The 19,566-nt window shown below is 40.5% G+C and overlaps 1 protein-coding gene and 1 long non-coding RNA gene across 6 annotated transcripts in view; one reads left to right on the top strand and one right to left on the bottom strand.

Annotated features, from left to right (window-relative positions):
- The window catches only part of MRTFB (myocardin related transcription factor B), a 72,697-nt gene that overhangs the window by 10,607 nt on the left and 42,524 nt on the right, over positions 1–19,566 (top strand). For 2 of the 4 annotated variants that reach the window (XM_059861879.1, XM_059861877.1), the window contains exon 1: positions 7,274–7,427. The exons of 1 other annotated variant lie outside the window; for it this stretch is intronic. In XM_059861879.1, the coding sequence (XP_059717862.1) occupies positions 7,274–7,427 (154 nt within the window). Of the gene's footprint in view, positions 1–7,273; positions 7,428–18,248; positions 18,465–19,566 lie in introns of those variants that run through there. One more of the 4 variants, XM_059861878.1, reaches the window with a different exon arrangement.
- The window catches only part of LOC132335384 (uncharacterized), a 61,615-nt gene continuing 46,631 nt past the window's right edge, over positions 4,583–19,566 (bottom strand). The window contains exons 3-5 of one of the 2 annotated variants that reach the window (XR_009488655.1): positions 18,393–18,543; positions 7,519–7,609; positions 4,583–5,529 (exon numbers count right to left, since the gene is read on the bottom strand). This is a non-coding gene — a long non-coding RNA (uncharacterized LOC132335384). Of the gene's footprint in view, positions 7,610–18,392; positions 18,544–19,566 lie in introns of both variants that reach the window. The other variant, XR_009488654.1, reaches the window with a different exon arrangement.

Below are 19,566 nucleotides of genomic sequence, written 5' to 3'. Positions count from 1 at the left end.
AAGTTATGGGTCAATGTTTTCTACACTTCAGGTATTGTGGCCAGAATTCTGGTTGCTGCTGAGTGCTCAGGCAGCAGCTCTTAAGGAAGATGGATTTAATTGTAGATGAAATAAATCATTGTCTTCTCATGATTCAGAGTTTTCAGCACAAATCTTTATGAACTGTGCAAACACTCTGCAAACACTGCAAGTTAACACAGAATAGCTTCTGTTTATGAAGCCTTGTGTCAGTAGCAGGTGAATTGAAGGCTGCCCTGGGTTATCAGGGTGGATTAATGGATGTTTGCTTCCATACCTGTCTAATACAGCTCTCTAGAGATGAACATCTCTCGTGCAGGGTGGAATTGCAGTTCAGACTTCTCCTTAAAAGTGGAGGTTGTTGACTGGGTGGTACCTTTAAGAGGCAGCTAATATTAGACTTTACTTTTTCTTTGGTCCCTCAGTCCAATTTATTGGTTTTGGGGCACACTATAGAGTTTCTCAACTGTCTCTTAAAGGTAAATGACATAGTTGAACAGTTCTATATAATCAGTAGACAATTTAAACATCACTTCTGTCTGAAGGTATGGGTTCTGTTTCAGTGATGACTGTTGTGCATATTGAAACTTTGCTTGCTATATTTAAAATATTTGTAAAAAGTTTAGCATTTTGAATAAATTCTGTTATTATAATTTTAAAGCCCTTGAAATGTGAATACAGAAGATAGTTGTAATATTTACAATTACTTAAAACATTTGTACGAAACCTTAAGGTATTTAAACACTAAGCTTCACAGCATTGCTGTTAGGTAGATTTTTTCCAGTGAAGGTTTATGTGTAGCCCAGATTTCACAAACTCTTGTTTGAACAGGTTAGTTTGAGAAGGCAGTAATGTGAGAAAAGAATTCATAAATCATCTCTATGGCCCTGCACAGCGACAGGGTAGGCTTTAGTTTCCCCACACTTTAATGGAGCTGTGGGAGGCTGCCTTTATTCCTCACAGCCCCACACTGCAGGGTAATTCATTTGCACTTAGCAGGGCTCAGCTCCCATTACCAATTACTGTGATTTTTTTTTTTCCTGCCTGGAGGTAGCAGTGGAGGGAATGTATCATCAGGGATTCTCCTGACTCATCCCCAGCCTCTGTCCAGGTACAAGTAATTCTCTATACATAACTTTGTGGACGATGTGCATTTGCCACTGTAGCTTATTCATTTCTCATTTTTGGATCAGTCCAAAGACTTAAGATTTAAAGATTTCCTCTGAAGAATTAGTAAAGAGAATCTCAATGTAGCATTGTCATCAAAATATGCAGAAGTGTTAAATGAGTTTCTGGATATCTTTTGGTGTCCGTTCAGTGGTATTAATTTAGCTATAGCAGACAGTTACAAAATTTTAATCTCAGTTATTTAATAAAAGTGGATATTTTTCTGCACTATCCACCAGTCCAGGAGGACTCTCCTGGAAGAAACACATTATGTGCTCCTGGAAGAAACACATTATTCCAGGTACTGGAACAGTGAGAAGCATGACAAGACCTCAGTTTTGTCAGATACTTCTGCACACTGTTTTTAAAAGAAATGAATAGTAATAGCGAGTTTTCATAATGCATAATCCAAGGTGATTACTCATGGTTAGTCAGCTGCTGATATTTCTCATCTTTTTCTGCTTTTGTATAATTACCTTCATAAAAATAGCTGTATGATTTAAATCCTTATTGCCTTGTGTTTGACCACAAAACTTAATTAAGTAGCTTTATTGACACTGTGTTTTAACTGTGAGATTGCAGTTTCTCTTTCAATATGGTAATTAAATGTCACTTTTCATGTCAAAGTTCCCATGCTGCAGTAAGGTGGTGTTTGTAGGAAGGGTGTCAGCCCAGCAGAGGTGAGGCTGTGCCCATCCCATCAGGGCTCATACCCCCACAGCCCTTGCTGCGTTTCTGAGCTCCAGCAGCCGCTGGGGCTGGGCTGAGGAGCATCACCCTCTTTGGAGCACAGCCTCTCTTTGGTGTTGCTCCAGGAGCTGATGGAGATGGAGACTGCAGCCAAGCCATGATTGGTTTCTGTATTTCTCTTTACCCCTTGCTGATAGGCAGCACGCCCAGAGGAGCCATCCTTTAAACCCCTGCGTCTCTTCCTCTCCTTGGAGCGATGTTCTGTCCCCAGGGCTTCTCTCCGGGAAGTGACTCCTGGAGCTTCCAGTTCCCGGACTCTTCAGTGAGCTGAATGTTCCCAACTACTTTGTTTATGTTCAGGCCTGACGTGTGTTGATCCTTGGAAGAAAGGAGAGACGGAGCATTCCAAGGGTCTGACCACTGGACTGGACTAATTTGTAGCCTAGGAAGGAAGTTTGCTGTAGGCTTGTGTAGGCATAGGTAGGATCTGCTGCATTCTGGAAGCACAGTCCTTGCCCTTCTTCATGAGAAGGGAGGGGAATTGCCAAGTCGGTCTCAGATTGTGGCTTCTTACATTCTCTCAGGTCATTAGTGCCCACTGCTCAAATAGGAGGAATATTTAAAACTGTAACAGCCCCCAAAGTGCTCGATGGCCTCAGTGTCAGAAATCACTGTTCCCACTGCACAGATCACCAAGTCTTTCCAGGCACTGACAGGGAGACTAAAAAGCTTAATGCAATAGCCTGCCTTGGCAACTGTTAGTTAACCTGCTGGATCTCACATTTTTTAAAGATCTTTTTTAGTGTTTTCTGATACATTGAAGAAAAAGGTAAGAAAAACAAAACAAACCCAGCATTTTACATTTCTAGTATTCTCCCCACTAAAGATTCTGGTGTATTACAAATAGCTAGAGTTTTAAATTTTGCTGAGTTTTATAAATGGAGAAACTGAGTGCCCATGTTCACACCATGATTCTGTAAATCCTGGAGCTGATATTGCTAATATCTGATGATTGTTAATTCAATACTATACTGGGTACAGTGACCCAGGTTCCTTGCAGGTGTGAGTGAGGGAGCAGTGTTAATGTCAGCCAGTTGACTTGGCCAAAGCTTGAATGTATTGTCATTCTTGAACTGTTATTTTCCATCAGATTGCTAAAATAAAAGCTGGTTTACTACTGAAGTGTCATCCAGATTTCAGAGCTTGTGCCAAATAAAATACCAGTTCTGGTGTCTCAAGTAGCAGGGAAGTATAAGATGATAAGATTTTTCCAAGGAAATACATTTTGTCTTTTGAAGGTAAAATGTTTAAAAATAAAAGGAGCGTTTGTCTTCAGCAGTTAAGAAGATAGCAACCACCTACAATCTGTGAGAACACTTACATAAGGCTCATACATTGTACAGGAGTTCTGGTTTGCCAGTGCTGGAACACTGTTCCTATATACTTGTCAGGGAAATGTGAACCAAAGCCTCCTAGCAGTGCTGGTGCAGTTTCTATTTCCATAATGTATTCTAAAGACTAAGTAGGAAAATATTTTTTTCTAATTTTCACTCTACTATTAAACATTTTGCTGTTTCTATGTTAAAACAAACAAACAAACAAAAACCCCAAACCAGCTACCTGTAATCATTTAACACGATTGGAATAATTGAGTAATGTGATTTTTAGTTTCTGGAAGTAAGTTGGTATTATGCTTTCCAGCAGTTCATAAGCAGAAATGGACCAGAGTGATGGCTCACACAACTTTAATTTCAGGTGTCTTAGTTGCAAGGAAGGAAGTGGAAACCCCTTGAGTGACAACTGATTCTTGTCAGATCAGCCTGATATAAAAGGTGCTTTCTTGGATTATGTTAAGTAGAATATTGAAACTTTAGTAGAATGGATTTTTTAAAATTGTATTTTCCTGTACATGTTTCAACTGTTGAGTTTCAGTTATGTTATTAATATACTTTGTGTGTAGGTCTGTTTCAACTCAGGGGTTACACAGATAATAGTTACCATCTGTAAATACAGATGGAAAACCTGAAATAATTCTTCAGGATTGAGGACGCTTCAAACAAATGAGAAAGGGGAGGCAAATTGTTATCTTTAATATAAAATGTGAGAGTATCATGGGCTTTACGTTCTAAAGCAGAGGTTTTTCAGTTTTGCAGATGGTTGCTGGATAAAGTGTTATACAGGATTTGATTTTAAACAAGGTGTTTTCTCCTACTCATTTTCCTGTTTGGATTGTTAATGTACAAACAATTGGTTATATTAGAAACATCAGAATGAAATGGCTTTTGAAGACTGAAAATAGATGGGAGATTCTGCATATCTTTAGTTGAGTTTTATGTGAAGTAAGTGCTGCTGGTTGTAGCCTGCACCTGATGCTAAAGCAGCTGTATTCATCTGGAGCTGTTCAAATGAGTGTGCTAGAAAATGGTAATGGTTTATTATCGTATATGCAGCAGTGTGAAAATACACTTACAGAGATGTTTACAGATGGGTTTTGTCTTCATTTATTTCTTTTTTGTTTGTTTGTAAAGATATTTATAAAAGTTATTTTTAAGTTCCTAAATTACTTTTTTCAATCTATAAGGAAAACCTTATGCCAAAGGTAAACTATTAATTTCATGGAGGCCAAGTTCAGGAGTTGTCTTCAGAAAGTTTAACAGCTGAATGAATTCTTTATTAGATTATAATAAACCAAGATCTAAGAATCAAATTAATTGTTTATATTTTATTATTGCAAGTCATCTTTATAATATTTTTTAGAAGTTCTGTTTGTTGATTCAGTAAGGAGCTGTAAGAATCCTAGTGTATCTATGCCAGATGTTCATGATGTAGGTCACTGATTTTTTTTCCCCCTACAAAAAAACCCTGGAAATGCTGGGTGGAGATGTGTGTTTTCCTTTTTGGGGAAGGTTAAGAGAATTTGTTGTTCTTAGCTCAGAAATATTTCTGTAGTCTGATACAGTAGCAGTTCATAAGTAATAACGAAAAGAAATGAGAGCAAAATGTGATACAAGATATGAGTAAAGAATTTGAGGAATTTAGACTTTTTGGGAATTCTAGAGTGTCTTTTGTTCAAAGATTATGTAGCAGCATAGCAATAGGGTTGTTGTAGAGTTAAAGAATCATTTGAGAACATACCTATCTAAAAGATTTAGGAAAAAGGAAGTGCAGTATGTGGGACTTCACTGTGAACTGGAAAGTTTAAAATTAGGGTTAGAGTTCTGGAGAACTTTGGATTCAGTTCAGAGGTTTCCTAGTGATGATGTTCATGTACTGTATGAAACCACAGTGAAAATAGGGTCCTGAGAGTCATGATCAGCAGGAGAAGAAATTCTGTGTGAAGCAGGTGGGCAGAGCACTCATGCTGAGGTTACCCAGAGGTGGTGAAATCACCTGCTTTGGAGATTTTCAGAAGCTGACGGGACAAGACAAGTTCCTGAGAGCTGGTAATCCCATGAGATGGGGGGATAGACTAGACGACCTCCAGAAGGTCCCTTCCAACCTGATCTATTAATGTTCAAACCACAGATCAAGCACATGCTGTGTGGGTAGTCAGACTTGTTTTGAGTTGTGCTGCTGTGCTGCAATCAACATAATTTAATTGCATGCTGGGCTCTCAGTTGGATCTGGACAATAAACCCACATTTCTGTACGTTCCTGAAACAAAAATTAAGGGATGGACATGTTACCAATGCTGCAGTGCATTGTAGATGTGGTGAAAGTCAAGCTAGTTTCATTCAAAGCATGATGTTTACTTATCTGTCATGGGGAAAAAAATTAGTCAAAGCAAATCTGCAGCATAACAAATGCTGAGCCTTAGTACAAGAAGGTGTTTCTGTTAATTTCATCTGGTTTAAAAGCATGAATACAGCTCACGTGGCTTAATCTCTTTGAAAAGTGACTCCAAGGCAACTCATAACTAGTAAATTGTGGATAAAATTCTGTGAATATGAACAGATAAGCAGCTAAATTTTTAGTTAAATTCTGCTCTGAAGAGACCTGCTTGGTTAATAATGTACTTAATTTGTATGAGTGAGTGGGAGTTTGAGGAGAGTGTAATGTCAGGAAATCGAGTGAGAGCTGAGTAAATTATGCTTCTAGAAGCTAAGAACAAAGAAGAAAAATCTTGCATAACAGTAAGTTAATGTGTCTTCATTTAATGTGAGAGCTCCAGTTGGTAACTAGGGAAAATAATGAAAAATATGCACTTAACCATGATAATTGTTCTGTTTAGGTGTATATCAAGCAGTACTTGCTTACATTTCTTATTTTTCAATTCACACTTTCAGAACATGATTCTCTACTCTTTTGTAGTGTAGGACATTCTTTGGTGGTCATGATAATCTTTTGTCATCTTGGTTTTTTAAATATCATGTTAACACTTGAAATATTTTGGTATTGATCATTGAAACATATATTGCATTTTCAAAATTCTGAATACACGCTCCAACACATGTGGTGTTTATATTCAGAATATTTGAAGTTTAAGGCTGAGTATGGCAAGCAGTTGTGTTTCTTAAGAAAAATAATTTAAAATTAACAAAAAATCTCACAATAATAAGATATTTCTTCATGTTTGTGGATCTTTCTGAGTTGTTAATATTTCATATCATTCAAGTTTCCAAGAGATAGGACTTCATTGACGTCCATATTCTTTTACTGAAATTTTAATGACTTGATAGTTTTGTCAGGTATAAAAAGCCTGTACCAGTAATTCATACTTCTGTCTCTCCTTACTGTAGATGAAGTATTACACTAATGATAGAAAGGAAGGATAGAGTAAATTGGGACTTTTCTTCTACTATTCAATAAGTAGCTAGTGTGCAGTAAAATTAATTTTAAAATGTTCATGGCCAAAAGCCTTACTGGGAAGAATGAGGATTAACTAGCTCTGATATACTCCTTTGGTGGTGTGAAATCCTCTGTAAATACTGACGTTGGTTTGAGATCTGAAGGAGAGTTGTGCAGAGCTTGAAAATATTAAAAGCCATTTGTATGTTAGCACACTATATTAATTCAGCATTCTCTAATAGAAGCTATTGGGAAAAGGGAATGTGCTGATAGGCGGGTGGGGACACAGGGTGGGGCACAGGAGCTTCTGGACATCCATGGTGAGGGTTAAAACTGGGTGATGTTTCTGTTGGTGTGAGCAGAGAAACTGTCCTGCTTTCTGTTAAATGGCCTCTGAATCCATTCCCTGACTATATTTTTGCCAACCCCGTAATATTTGTGCGAAATGAGTAGGTAATGTCCATAATTCTGAAGCTGAATTTTGCGTGCGAAGGAACTGCCAAAGCCCAGCTGTGAAGGCAGAGCAGTGTCTGAAGCGTTTGTCGGTGTTGCCGGAGCAGACAGTGACCAGAGCCGCGTTGTTTCCGCAGAGTGCCGAGGCGTGCCCAGGATGGAGCCCGCGGGGCCGGCGGACGGCGAGGACGAGCCCGGGCCCCCGGCGCGGCTGGCGCCCAGCCCGCACAGCGAGGCCGTGGCGCACGAGCTGCGGGGGCTGTCCCTGCAGCCCAGCCCCTGCCTGCCGCCCCTCACCGAGCGCAAGAATGGTGAGTGACGGAGTGCCTGAGTGCCCGGGGACGCGGAACCGCGGGAGGGACCGGGCGGGGACCGCCAGGGACTCTCCTCGCCCGCTCCTACCTCGTCCAGGTGCTGCGGGATGTTGGGAAGTCGGTCCCGGGAGCTTCACTCGCCAGGGCAGCTCTTGGAGCAGCAGCAGGCAGGCTGGAACCTAGAATGGAGTTGAGGAGATTTTTAAGTTTTAGTTTAAAAACTGTAGCTGGTGTATGCAACAAGTATTGATGAACTATTTTTTTTGAGAGTTGTATTATTATCAGACAAAAAGGGATAATTTTCAATAATGGAGTTTTTTTTTGCATAAATAATACATAAGTCATGTTTTGCATTCTATCCTACAAATTTTAATTCAATATTCGAATACTTCTGAAAAGGTGTTTTTTCTTAGTTTCCTGTAAAACTCAAATGGATGAGGTAGGTATCTACCTGTCCTGTCAAACCTCCAGAGCAGCCAAACTATTCCTCATCTGTAAGTTCAGATTTAGTAATTTTGGTTAATTTGGCTAGAAACAATTTTTTGTAGAAATGATGAAAGGCAGAAGCAAATTTGTGAAAGTGAATTTTGAACTTGATGGATTCACATTCAAAGTAGTTTTAATAATTTAGTATTTTTACTTTTTACCAAAAATTGGATATTTGCAAGAGTATTTTAGCATGTAACTACTTTATAAAGTCTATAAGCGTAAGAAATTGCAGTTCACAGAAATACAGTGGCACTTAAAAAAATCCTGAAATGTTTAAGGGTATTTTTTTGGTAGGATATTTTTATGCAGGAAGCATTATGCTTACTGTGAGCTCTGGTAGTGATCCTTTAAACCTTTTGTTTACTTGAATGAGTCTTTTGGCAGTAGTCCAGTAGGAGACTGAACTGTTCTAGTGTTGTTCTGCAGTGTTGTTAAGCTGACTTGCACAAGTTAGTACAGAAACTGTGTTTCCAGCTTTTCCAATGTCACTGCAAGGGTAGGAGGCTTCTGCTCTGGTTTGGTTTTGTTTACCATGGAGGTAATCACAGCATTCCTGGGTGAGCCAGCAGTCACTGGAGCTGTTACTACCTTCTCCTTTTTCACATTTTCCTCCTCTACCCTGCCCTCTGCCCCAGAGATCCCAGTCACAGAGCAAAGCAGGAGTAAGAGTTCAGGTGGGCAGAGCTCGGTGGGTTTGCTGCAAATTCTCATGGTTAGCTTAAGCTCCAGTAGAATTATTGTCCCTTGAGTTTACAAAGGAACATTTATATGCTGTGCCAACTCTGTCAAAGAGGTTTTAACTTCCAGCAGAGGATCAATAACAGAACAATTGGAGTGCATTAGGAGCTTAAGATTTTCTAGTCACTTATTACATGCAGGTATTTACTCCCCGAACACTACAAATGGATAATTTTGGGAGGTAGATGTTATATGTCAGTTTCTTGGACTGTCATAATTTTAAGGTTCTCCTATTTAATTTGAGCTGTTTTCAAGTTCATGGCTATGGGCAATACTGTATTGCTAATGCAACTAATTTCAGGTTGTCATTAGTCTGCATCTTTCTGGATAATGAGGCAGTACATTCAGTGCATTGATCATGTGAGTATGTGCCCTGTGTATTGCAGTGGTTTACCATGCCTGCTCCCTGGAGGCAACTCTTGCTCCACTTGCTAAAAAGCAGCAAAAGTTATTATTTCATTGGTTCTGCTCTTCACACTTGTCACCTCCTGAGTGATGACGGGGATGTATCTGTGATCCTGGCAGTCTCATGACAGCCATGGGTGTACAGTCCCTCTCATGAGCAGTGAGCCTGCTCACATACATGGAGTTTGGGAAAAGGCTCTGTGTTTGCATCCCTGCCTGAAGAAGGCCAGGTTGGGTCCAGTATGTGCTTTTTAGGCAAGATGCTGTGTCCTTAGGAAGGACAACTTGGGGAAAAGTGACATGGATGAGGCTCTTTGGAAGCAGGAGGGAGAAGACTGATGCCTGGGTGTTGAGTTGGGCTGCGCTGGAGGAAGGCTGACAAGAGCAGCAGCAGCGTGGCACGGCCCAAGTACCAGTCAGAACAATATGCTGCCTACACACTGTACCACAGTTTCATGAGCTTCTGTCTGAGAGCCAGAAGGTGGCAAGGGAGGGAAGGATAGGCTGTCTGCTGCTGACAGCAGGAGGGTGGATGGGAATGGTGCTGCCTGCAGCTTTCCAACCTGCTGTTTCAGAGCCAAATGATGGGAAGGGATTGCACATGTAGATGCCATCAAAAAAAGGAAGCAATGCATGACCAGAGCTTTTTGCATGCTGAATTAATACTTTTCCAGAGCTGGTGAGCATGCCGCTTTGGCTGGAAGAGGGAGCTGTGAAGGGCTGGGTGTCAGGAGCCATGCAATCATTATTTCCAGGTACACATAAAATACCAAGCTCCAAGCTTGTGTATTACAGCAGCCTCTCTTGGCTCTGCAGTGGCTTCCTTGACTATCTCCTTGTGCCAAACTCTTCTTGTGACGGTGGCTACTAGTTTCTAATAAAGAGTCACATTTCTGAAAAAGAGACATGCAAGTTGCTCTTCCGCAGTTGTCGTGCACAGGTGGGAGCCTGGTTATATTCTTGTAAAATGAGTGGATAAGTGGCTGCACCTGTCCAGGCCATGGAGTGCCCTTTGGCTCTGCATTTTGGCTATAAATCCTGTCAGAAGGAGTGTGCCCGTTCCCTGCCCTTTGTGTGGTGCGGAGAAGCAGTTCTGTTCCAGGCAGTGGGAGCTGTGAGGTGTCTGCTCCTCCAAATTCACAGCCAGCATAGGAATGGAATTGCTTCTGCTTCTCTTTGGGGCTGGAGGAGGAGAGAGAAGGTGGTGCTGTGCCTCCCATGGCTGGCAGCAACTGTTCTCCAGCAGAATTGGGCTAATTGAGAAAAGAACCAAGAGTCTTGAATATTTTGTAGGAAAAAAGCCTTGGGACAGTAAACATCTTAAAGTAAAAGTAAGACTGGTAAAATCTCAGTTAGGAGAAAGCAGTGACCCTGGCTCTGTAAGAATAGGAACACTCAGGAGCAGAGACCCCGAGGCACCGAAGGTCAGGTGAGAATTGCAGCTTCCTGCGGGGTTGGAGAGCTTGTGGGGTACTGTGGGGAATTCAGGGGAAGGTGGAACACACACACACAAAACCCAACACAAACCCAAACATAAACAGATACTCCAAATGGTGTATATTGAGTCCTCCTAAGGGACCAGTCAAGTCAGCTGGGAGACACAGTTCTTAAAATAACTCAATGAAATCCACATCCCACTTAACCTAATGGTATTCCTTAAATAAATTTGATGATCCAAGGGATTTTTTTCTGGCATCTAAGAGTTGTGGTATATTAGTTTGCCTGTTATCTCTTATCTTCCACTCCCTCAGTATGTAGCACTGGTAACATGCATTCTTGGCATAGTTTTATGGCTTCTGAACAAATTCTCAGTCCTCTGTGCAATTAATAGATTCGAACTGCAATTTTGATATTAGGGAATCGGGTGAGATTTGGGACATTCTTCTTGCATCTCTGTGTGACAGGTTTTTCTCCATTCCTCTAAGATCAGTGATTAGGTGTGTTTTTTCCTCTTGTAATGCTATCTAGGTAGGTCACTGTGCTTAGAATTTTTCTTGAGAGAGCTGGGAGAAGAGACACAGCGTAGAAAAGATGGCTAATGGAAAGACTAGAGAATAACAAATGGAAAACTTATTTGTGATTTTAAGTAATAGCTTGGCAGGGAATATAATTGAAAAATCATCTTCAGTTCAGCAGTTTCATAATCACTAAGCTGAAAGCAGTGAGATCTGGAAAACAGCATGCAGATATTCTGATTAACAGCATCACTACCAACAATAACATTAACAAACCAAACATAAAAATCCACCACAAACCAGACCTCAAAGGAAGTGTATCCTGAAAGGCCAATCTAGATAAAGAAGAGCACAATTTCTGTAAGCTTACAGTAGAAATGTGTGTGTGTATTTATAGTGTAGTCATAATTAATGTGTGTGTGTACCCTGGTGGTCCAGAGAGGCTGTGCAATCTCCACCCATGGAAATACTAAAAATCACACTGGTCACTCTCCTGGGCAAGCCTGTTCCAGCTGACCCTGCTCCAGCAGGACGCGGGCCAGGGGATCTCAAGAGGCTGCTGCCAGCCTCAGTGATTCTGGGGTTTGTCTTTCCATTAAGGTTTTAATAGCCCATGGAACATCCACTGCAAATATTCTATTAAATAATCTTTGCTAAGAACACGCAGCATATTGTAATTAATATATATTTGTCTTTATGTGCTTTGGTTTTTTTGGTAGTGCTCTGTTTTTTGGGGGAGCTTGTTTTTGGGGTTTTGTTTGGTTTTTTAACATGTCCATAGAAAAAGCCAGAAGTCCCTTGGTCTCCCTGTAAATATTTGAATGTCATCCTATCTGTTCCAAGAGGAGAGCGCAAACTGAGTAGGTACTGATTTCCCAGTAAGTCTGTCTTTGTCATTGGTACTGCCAGTTCCCACAATCCTAGCATTCCCAGGCCATCAGTCAGTGTCTACAAGGAACAATTTTCAAATATTAAAGCATGTGAAAAGACACACAAGCCAAAACTCAGAAATCTCTAGGGACTGTGACCTCTTAAATGGAATATATTCTGACATTTTCACAGGCTACATGAAAGAATTCCAGCAGGGTCATTCCATTTGGTAAACTTCTAAACAAACATTCCATCATTTTAGTTTGATTTATAGATATTATTTTTTTTAATTATCTGCTTATTGTGAAGAGATTAACACAGGAGACATGACCTGTGACTGACTCAATTCAAGGCATCTGGTATATGTGAAATCCTGTTTGAGGGCCTGGCGTTTGAGTGATTACAGGAGATACAGAAAGCATGTTTTCCTTTAAAGAGATCACTTGATCCAACTGTTTTATTCTGACCTTTTTTCCTGAAATTCCTTGTGCATAACTAAATGCATCGCTAGAAAAGAATGTTGAGTTAATTTTAAATTCCGTTGTATAATTGTTTTAATTTGTTAGAACTAAGTCCTAGCTGCACATGTTGTCGTTGAAGTGTCAGTTTGTGACAGAGCCACTACAAGAAGGTAAGAAGGAGCAAACAGAACTGGTAATTGGTGTGCAGCACTTATTACAGGCAACTTTTGCAAATTAGAGGTAGCACAGTGGATGACTAAATATTGTCCTCTACAGGATATATATATGCACAGTTAAATGTAGATCTGTGTAGTTAAACATATACAAAAATGCTCATTTTTATGTACTCTATATACACATTTTAAAATATTTATTTATTTAGATATGTATATGGGTAAGACCAAATGGAAGGTGGTTTTCCTTTAAGCAGTGAACACTGCCAACATATGTCCTCCCTTAAAAGGAATTTGTGTGGGTTTTAGTGGGAGTAGAAGAACATGCAGACTTATAAATTTGACATCACTGAAGTGTTGGGTATTTTTCTGGGAAGGGTGACTGAAGTAGATGGTAACCATTATTTGTGTTGTTTGGGTCTTTATTGCCGCAATAGTGGAAAATATAGGCAGAACAGAGCTCCCCCAAAACAATTCCCCTTAATTAATAATTGGAAGTAATGTTCTTGATGTTTATAGAAGTAATAGAATAAATTATAATAGGGGTTATGTAAACTGATGCTTTAGTTTGTGTAGTCAGAGCACTATTTTCCTGTGTGAAGAAATTATTACACCATGATCAAAAACTAGATTATCCTAACACAATATAAAGCACCAAGATATTCATCAAGGTTTATGTTAAGCCAAGGTGAAATAGATATTTGAGTAATTAGGCTTTTTTCCCACTTGAAAATGTTATTATGGTAGTGAAAGAGTTTAAACACCCAAGGGCATTTGGTTTGGTTTTGTTTTTCTTTTTGATGGAATTGCAAAGGAATGAGTTCCATATGATGTGAAGAGTTGGAATGTACTGTTAAAGCAATTGTTGCTTAGTTACTTGGTGTTTAATAAGGTTGTGAAGCAGCTCCCAGTCAGTGATGTCACTCAGCACATCACTGATGCTTCACCCAGATAAGGGTTTGTTGTGAGGGGCAGACAGGCAGGCACTGGGGAGGTACCATGGGGCTGCAGTGCTTCCTCCTGCACTTTGGAATTTTAGTTTATATCCACTAGACACTTCCACCTTTTAAATAACACTTTTGCTTTAGGCTGAAGGTTGGCAGAACACTTGGAAGTTTGTGCTGCAGAAGAATGGAAGGAACAAGGGCTGATGACCTTAGATGTAAAGGAAATGTTTGTGAAAAACTTGTGCAATACATTGCTCTTAAATGAGATTCTGGCTTGTGAAACTGACAGAAATGTTCCATTCTGAGGCCTTTTTTCTTCATTTCACCCACTCTTATGCAGTATATTCAACTGTAATTGAAATTCAAATGAGAGGTACTTCTGCCCTCTGAAAATAATGCAAATTCTAACATTTCATTTTCACTGAAACCAAGAGCTTGTTGTGTGTCTTGTACTTCAGCTTCTGGTTTGGATACACTGATGCAGTTTGCAATGGAGTTCAAACGTGTAACTAAAAAATACAACATGCAGGACTCAAGATTTTCTTTCAGCTGAAAAAGATACTTTGGTTTTGTTGTTTGATAGAAACCAGTGTCTCGGCCACAAGTTTTGTTTCTAGGTCATTATAGGTTTCTCTGTGATTCTCAGTTTCATTTTGCTATTTGTAATGTTAAAAACAGCTCATTTGAAACAGGTACATGCTCAAATTGCAGAGGTTTTATGTCTAATGTTTCGTTTGGAAATGAGTAGCTCTCTCTATTACTAAACATTCTCTATTTAAATAGTCAGCTGCAGAAAGAGAAGATGAAAAAATTGCAATTTGAAAAAGTTTTCTGCCTGTTTTTAACAATGCCATCAATTTCAAATGACAATCCAAATTCCTGCTCACTTTTAGACACTGAACACAAAATCATTTCAAACTGAGTGGAGTTGTAAGATCCCAAGCTTTTTCTGTCCCTGATTTATATTGTGTAATTCATGGGTTGTTCTATTAACTGTATTACTGCTAAAATAAAAAGCAGTCAAAGAACAAACAAGTTGCTATTGTTTCGCTAATACTTACACTAGAGGATTTTTTGGGTGATTTGAATGGGAAGGTGTTAAGTTCCCACCTGTAAAGGCACAATTTCTTTTCAGAGAAATGTGGAATTAGGGTCCTTTAAAACCAACAACAAAGTAACTGAAATACAAAGCAGTTTTTACCTGTCAAAACAATCTTCAAGGCAGATCCTGTCCAAACATAGGCAGTGTGATCAATGTATCAGTGTGGTGGTAGTGGTTCATGACAGAAATTCTGCTATTTCATGAGAGCTTAAAAAATTACCATCAGATTTGAAAGTGCGTGAGGAAATCTGAGGAGTCCTTGTGGTGCTTTAGCAGTCACAGGTAAGAACACATGTTAACCATTCTAGAGGAGTTACAAATTTCATTTGGCAGGGAAGAAGGAGTCCTTAAATGGCAGGTGGGTGAGCACTGGGGGTAACAGGCAGCACTCTGCCTTGGTTCACAGGGGACCTGCTCCTGGGACCTTTGAACACCTGGGTGTTGGTAGTGAGCAGGTGAATTTGGCTGGAATGTGCTACCAGTGTTTCTGTTCCTTCTAGTACAGCTCTTAGGAATGTTGACAAAGTCCATCTTAAGACATGCACTTTTCCCATGTTGCAGTGCTGTGGAACTGGGAATTGTGAGACGCCTCCAGGTGCCTGTGAAGCTGTCCCAGGGTTTTAGACTTTTCCAACAGACATGTTGAGGTGATGGTTAGGTTTTTTTTTTGAAGCCTTATCACTAAAAATTTAAGAACTGTATTGTTGCACACTCAAATAGCCAGTAAAACCAGTTATCAATTGAGCTTGGATTAAGGTATATTCAAGACTGCTGGGAAAACAAAAGGTTGTTGGAATAGGAATATTTTTTCATTATGTGGGAGATAAATGTTATTCTTCATGCCGGGATTTAAGAGAAACTTATCCCTGAGCGGAATATGCAGATATTCTCCCTAATCACAGTATAACTGAATCTGGAGCAGAACTATTTCCTTCTTCAAATGCATCTTTTCTTTGTCTTCATTTGTTATGTCTGCCCTCACCCAACTATTCCATACTGTATAGCATTTATTAGCAACGGCAGTATTTGGTTACATGAAAAATACACAGCATCATTTTGACCTTTCATCTCTCCTAGTCTGTGCAAGAATTTCCTCATTCTTATTTTTCATAAATTCTGTAATTCCTGCTTTTCACACTAAAGATTTTGCATGTTACTGTTGAAATTTTGATCAGACTTCTTAAAGGTCTTCTAAAATTTTCATCTCTATGTTAAGCTTGTATTGAGCTAAGAGGTGAAATTGAAACAAAATATGAAGCATAACTTCAAGTAGCTGAAGCATAAGCACATTGATCTGCTGTGGGGTGGCTACCCTTGGAAAGGGGGAGGAGTGGATAGCACCAACTCCTGGCTAAGCTAATCTTTCTGAACAAGAGAAATGCTCCTGAAGGCTTGAACTGCTCCCACCCAGCTGCTGTTACTGTGGTCAGTTTTCACCTGAGCACTGGGCACTCTCAGTTTATATAAAGCACTATAAAGGGATAGGAATGGATAGAATTTCCTTCAGAATATGGTGTTTGAAGAAAAATGTCTTCCTCTGGCTTCTTTAATTACACACTTCCTCATTAGGGCATGGAATTTTTTAAATTTTCAAAATACTTTTTTCTGAATCATTGGGAAATCAGTTCAGTGTGTGAAGTGCACTGTACCCTTTTCATAAAACAATTTGTGCTGTTATATATCGTTACACTGCTAGAATATAATTCATCAATCCAAACAATTAACTTCTCTCTTGGTACAAGAAAAATGTGGAGTTATAATCTATTATATCAGTAAGTGTGTAATTTTCTGTTTATTGACTATGTCAGAGTTTAATGTAAGTTTAAGTTTAAGCAGTATGTGTTTGTATTCTGCTTGTCTGTTTTTATTTTCTGAATGTGTGGTGTTTCTCAACAGTAGTTTTGTTTCTTAGGCACAGTAAGTGTTCAGCTGCAGGCAGTGAGGAAGTTAATTTGATTTATGAAGGAGCTTTTCCACAGTATTTTTTCCTTGTGTTCAGTAAAAATCACTGCAAAAGCAAATATATTGGAATAGTCTGTAACTTGTATTTAAGCAGAACATAATTTAAGCTGATAATTTTTATACAAATGATGTGCAGACAACTGATTTTTAGGCTGGGAGAATGGCCTCAAATCATTCATGCTGCAAAGAGTTTTTTGCCTGTATTGTCAGCTCCTTACATGTCAAGAGGTTGCTAAAGCCTGGTGCGCTCACTCCTCCTTGGAGTCTGCAGTTCTGAGCAGATCTAGGTCTCCTTCTCCCAGCAGCAGGCAAACAGGGAGAGGCTTCCAAATCCTGCTGGCTGGGCCAGGCAGCTTCACACCCCGTGGTGTCACTTGCCATGGGAGTGCACTGTCAAGGTGAAGAATCAGTGCTCAGTGACTGTCTTGTAGAAAGATCCAAAGAGGAAAAGATGGGGTTTTTTTCCTAGTTTCCACTTCTAAAAATTCTGTATCTCAATGTATATAGGTATTTTCAAATCTGATTCTATGGAAGTGAAATATTTTATCTGAATGGAGATGTCCTTTATAATTTAAGGTTGAAGGATTTAAAATACAAAGTAGAGGCATGGAAAATGTGTGCAATGATAGCATTTTTAAGCCAAAGGGAAGGGAAAATACACCTGCCATGTAGAGACTTTAACATTATGTATAGTTTCTTTTCTCTAAGTGCAGGAAATTAAATGCAGACTCTTCTGCTGTTCCCTTATGGCCAATGCCAGGTAATTAGAGGGGATCCATTTCCCTGAAATCTTCCAGGTTGACACTGAAGTTGATGACTCATGTAAGATAAATGGGATATGCTGCAGAGAATGGCAGATCAGAAGCTGTGGGAGGAAATACTCCTGAAACTGTTGGGAATAATGAGATGTGTAACTAATGCAGAAAGGAAAATAATAAAATACTCAGGGCTTAGATTTTTTACAACGAGGAACAGGGGCTCTCCTACTGCAGGGAAAGGCATGGAAATAATCACTGGTTTTCACAGTTACCTCTGCTCAGTAAATGTCACTGGAACCAGTCCTGGGGTTGATGGGTGGGAAGGTTCCTTAACATAACTATAATTTTTTCAAATGCCGCTGTGCAACTTTGTTTACTGGTGAAACTTAATGAGTAATGAATGTGCCGGTCAGGCAAAGATGAAATATTTCTGCTGCCTGCAGCAGTGTTCCGAGGAGTGGGGGCAGGGAAAAGGAAGGGGGGAAAGGGAGAGAGACCTCAGCAGTAGTTTGTCTTAGGTATCAGCGAATGCTCTCCAGCAACTGCTGGATTTATTTTTAACCGCTTGACTCATTCTTTGTCAGATGATTGACCACCGAGCTGCACATTGAACACCAATGTGCAGAGGAAGCGAGCGTAACTACAGGCAGAGGAGGAGTGTCTGTCTGGGAAGAGAGGCGGGGTTTGGGAGTTGTGCTTCACATGCTCGGTGCCCGTGGTGAGAGCGGGCTGCGGGCTCGGAGCGGGCACAGCGAACCCAGCCGGGCCGGGCCGGGCTGAGCCGAGCCGAGCCGAGCCGAACCGAACCGAACCGAACCGAACCGAACCGAACCGGGGTGGGCCGGGCTGAGCCGAGCCGAGCCGAGCCTAGCGGGGCCGGGCTGAGCCGAGCCGAGCAGAGCCGTCGGGGCAGCGCCATGGGCGGCGCGGCGGCGCCCGGGCTGCTGCCGTAGGAGTCCGCGGCGGGCCCCGTGCGGACCGCGCTGCGCCGCTGCCCACTGCGGCCTGCGTTTTTTTCGGTGCTGGATGTTGCCATTCTAAAGGATTCCCACCATGATCGATAGCTCCAAGAAACAGCAGCAGGGCTTTTCCGAGATCTTACCTGCAGGAGATCTTAAGCCACTGAAGGAGAAGGAATGCCTTGAGGTGAACAGCCAGAAAAGTCTCAAGGAAGGTCAGTCACTTGCTGCTTGGGGGACAGAGAATGCAGAAGTCCTGGGCACATTCGGTTCACCAGCATGCCTGATGTAATGCTGTAGGTCAGAAAGAGTTTTTGTACATTAAATGAGGTATTGGTTTCCCTCTGGAAAAAAAAACAACAACTCTAAAAGCTGAATTTAAATTTTTCCTGAGACTAGTAAAGTAATGATGATGATAGCTTGATAGGAATTGTAGTATGAAGAAAAATGAGCAATCAAGTAGTCTTTTCAGGGTATCATTTAGTGCTGAATTAATGAAGGACTCTGAAATTGTCCTGTAAATATTGCACAAAGTGTTTCAGAATGTCTCTATTGAAGTAAATATAATGAAATAAACACCATTAAATATGGCATGTCAAAATAAAACCCCACACACCTTTAGTGTTAGACATATTGCTACCTCATTTTCAACAGTGCTTTTCTCAGCTCTTTTCTTTCTTTGCAATTCTGTTCTCCCCTCATACGTTAAATTAGATTTGATTCTGGTTTTGAGAAGCGTGCTTTTCAAACCACATTATGTCTTCTTAAATGATTGGATTTCAACTGGGCATTAAATTGATAAAATGCACAGGCATTAGTTTCTAAAATAGCAGTAGTCTGAGGATATTTGGAACATCATTTAAAGCTGACAAACAGAACTAGACGAGATTCATTTAAAGCAATCTTTGTTAGACTGAGGCAGTAATGCTGCTGAGACAGGGAAATTGTCTTACTCCTGCGGGCAGAATTCTTCCCGCTGGCCTGCGTGAAGGAGGAGAAGGAAGAGACCTCTGGAGGTCGGCTGCCAGCCCTGCCCTGAGCCGTCTGACACGGGTGGGAGTTCACACACCAGGCTCCTGCAGCTCTGGGCTCAACTCCAGCTGCTTAATCAGTAGGACACAAACTGTATTTGTAGTAGATAAAATTCCTCCTTTGGCTTTTCCTCCAGATATCTCTGGATTGTCTGGGGATTCAGAGATTTCTCCCTTGGTGTGGTGGCAATAGTTCTATATGAGATCGTGCCTTTCTCAGAATTTAAATGCTGGCTTTGTTTGGGGGTTTTCTTCATTTCTTTTTTAAATTTGGACCTTAATAACG

The sequence above is a fragment of the Haemorhous mexicanus genome, chromosome 17, assembly GCF_027477595.1.
Source record: "Haemorhous mexicanus isolate bHaeMex1 chromosome 17, bHaeMex1.pri, whole genome shotgun sequence".
Lineage (NCBI taxonomy): Eukaryota > Metazoa > Chordata > Aves > Passeriformes > Fringillidae > Haemorhous > Haemorhous mexicanus.
The sequence above is the reverse complement of the archived record's forward strand: the minus strand, read 5'-3'. Positions and strand labels throughout refer to the sequence as shown.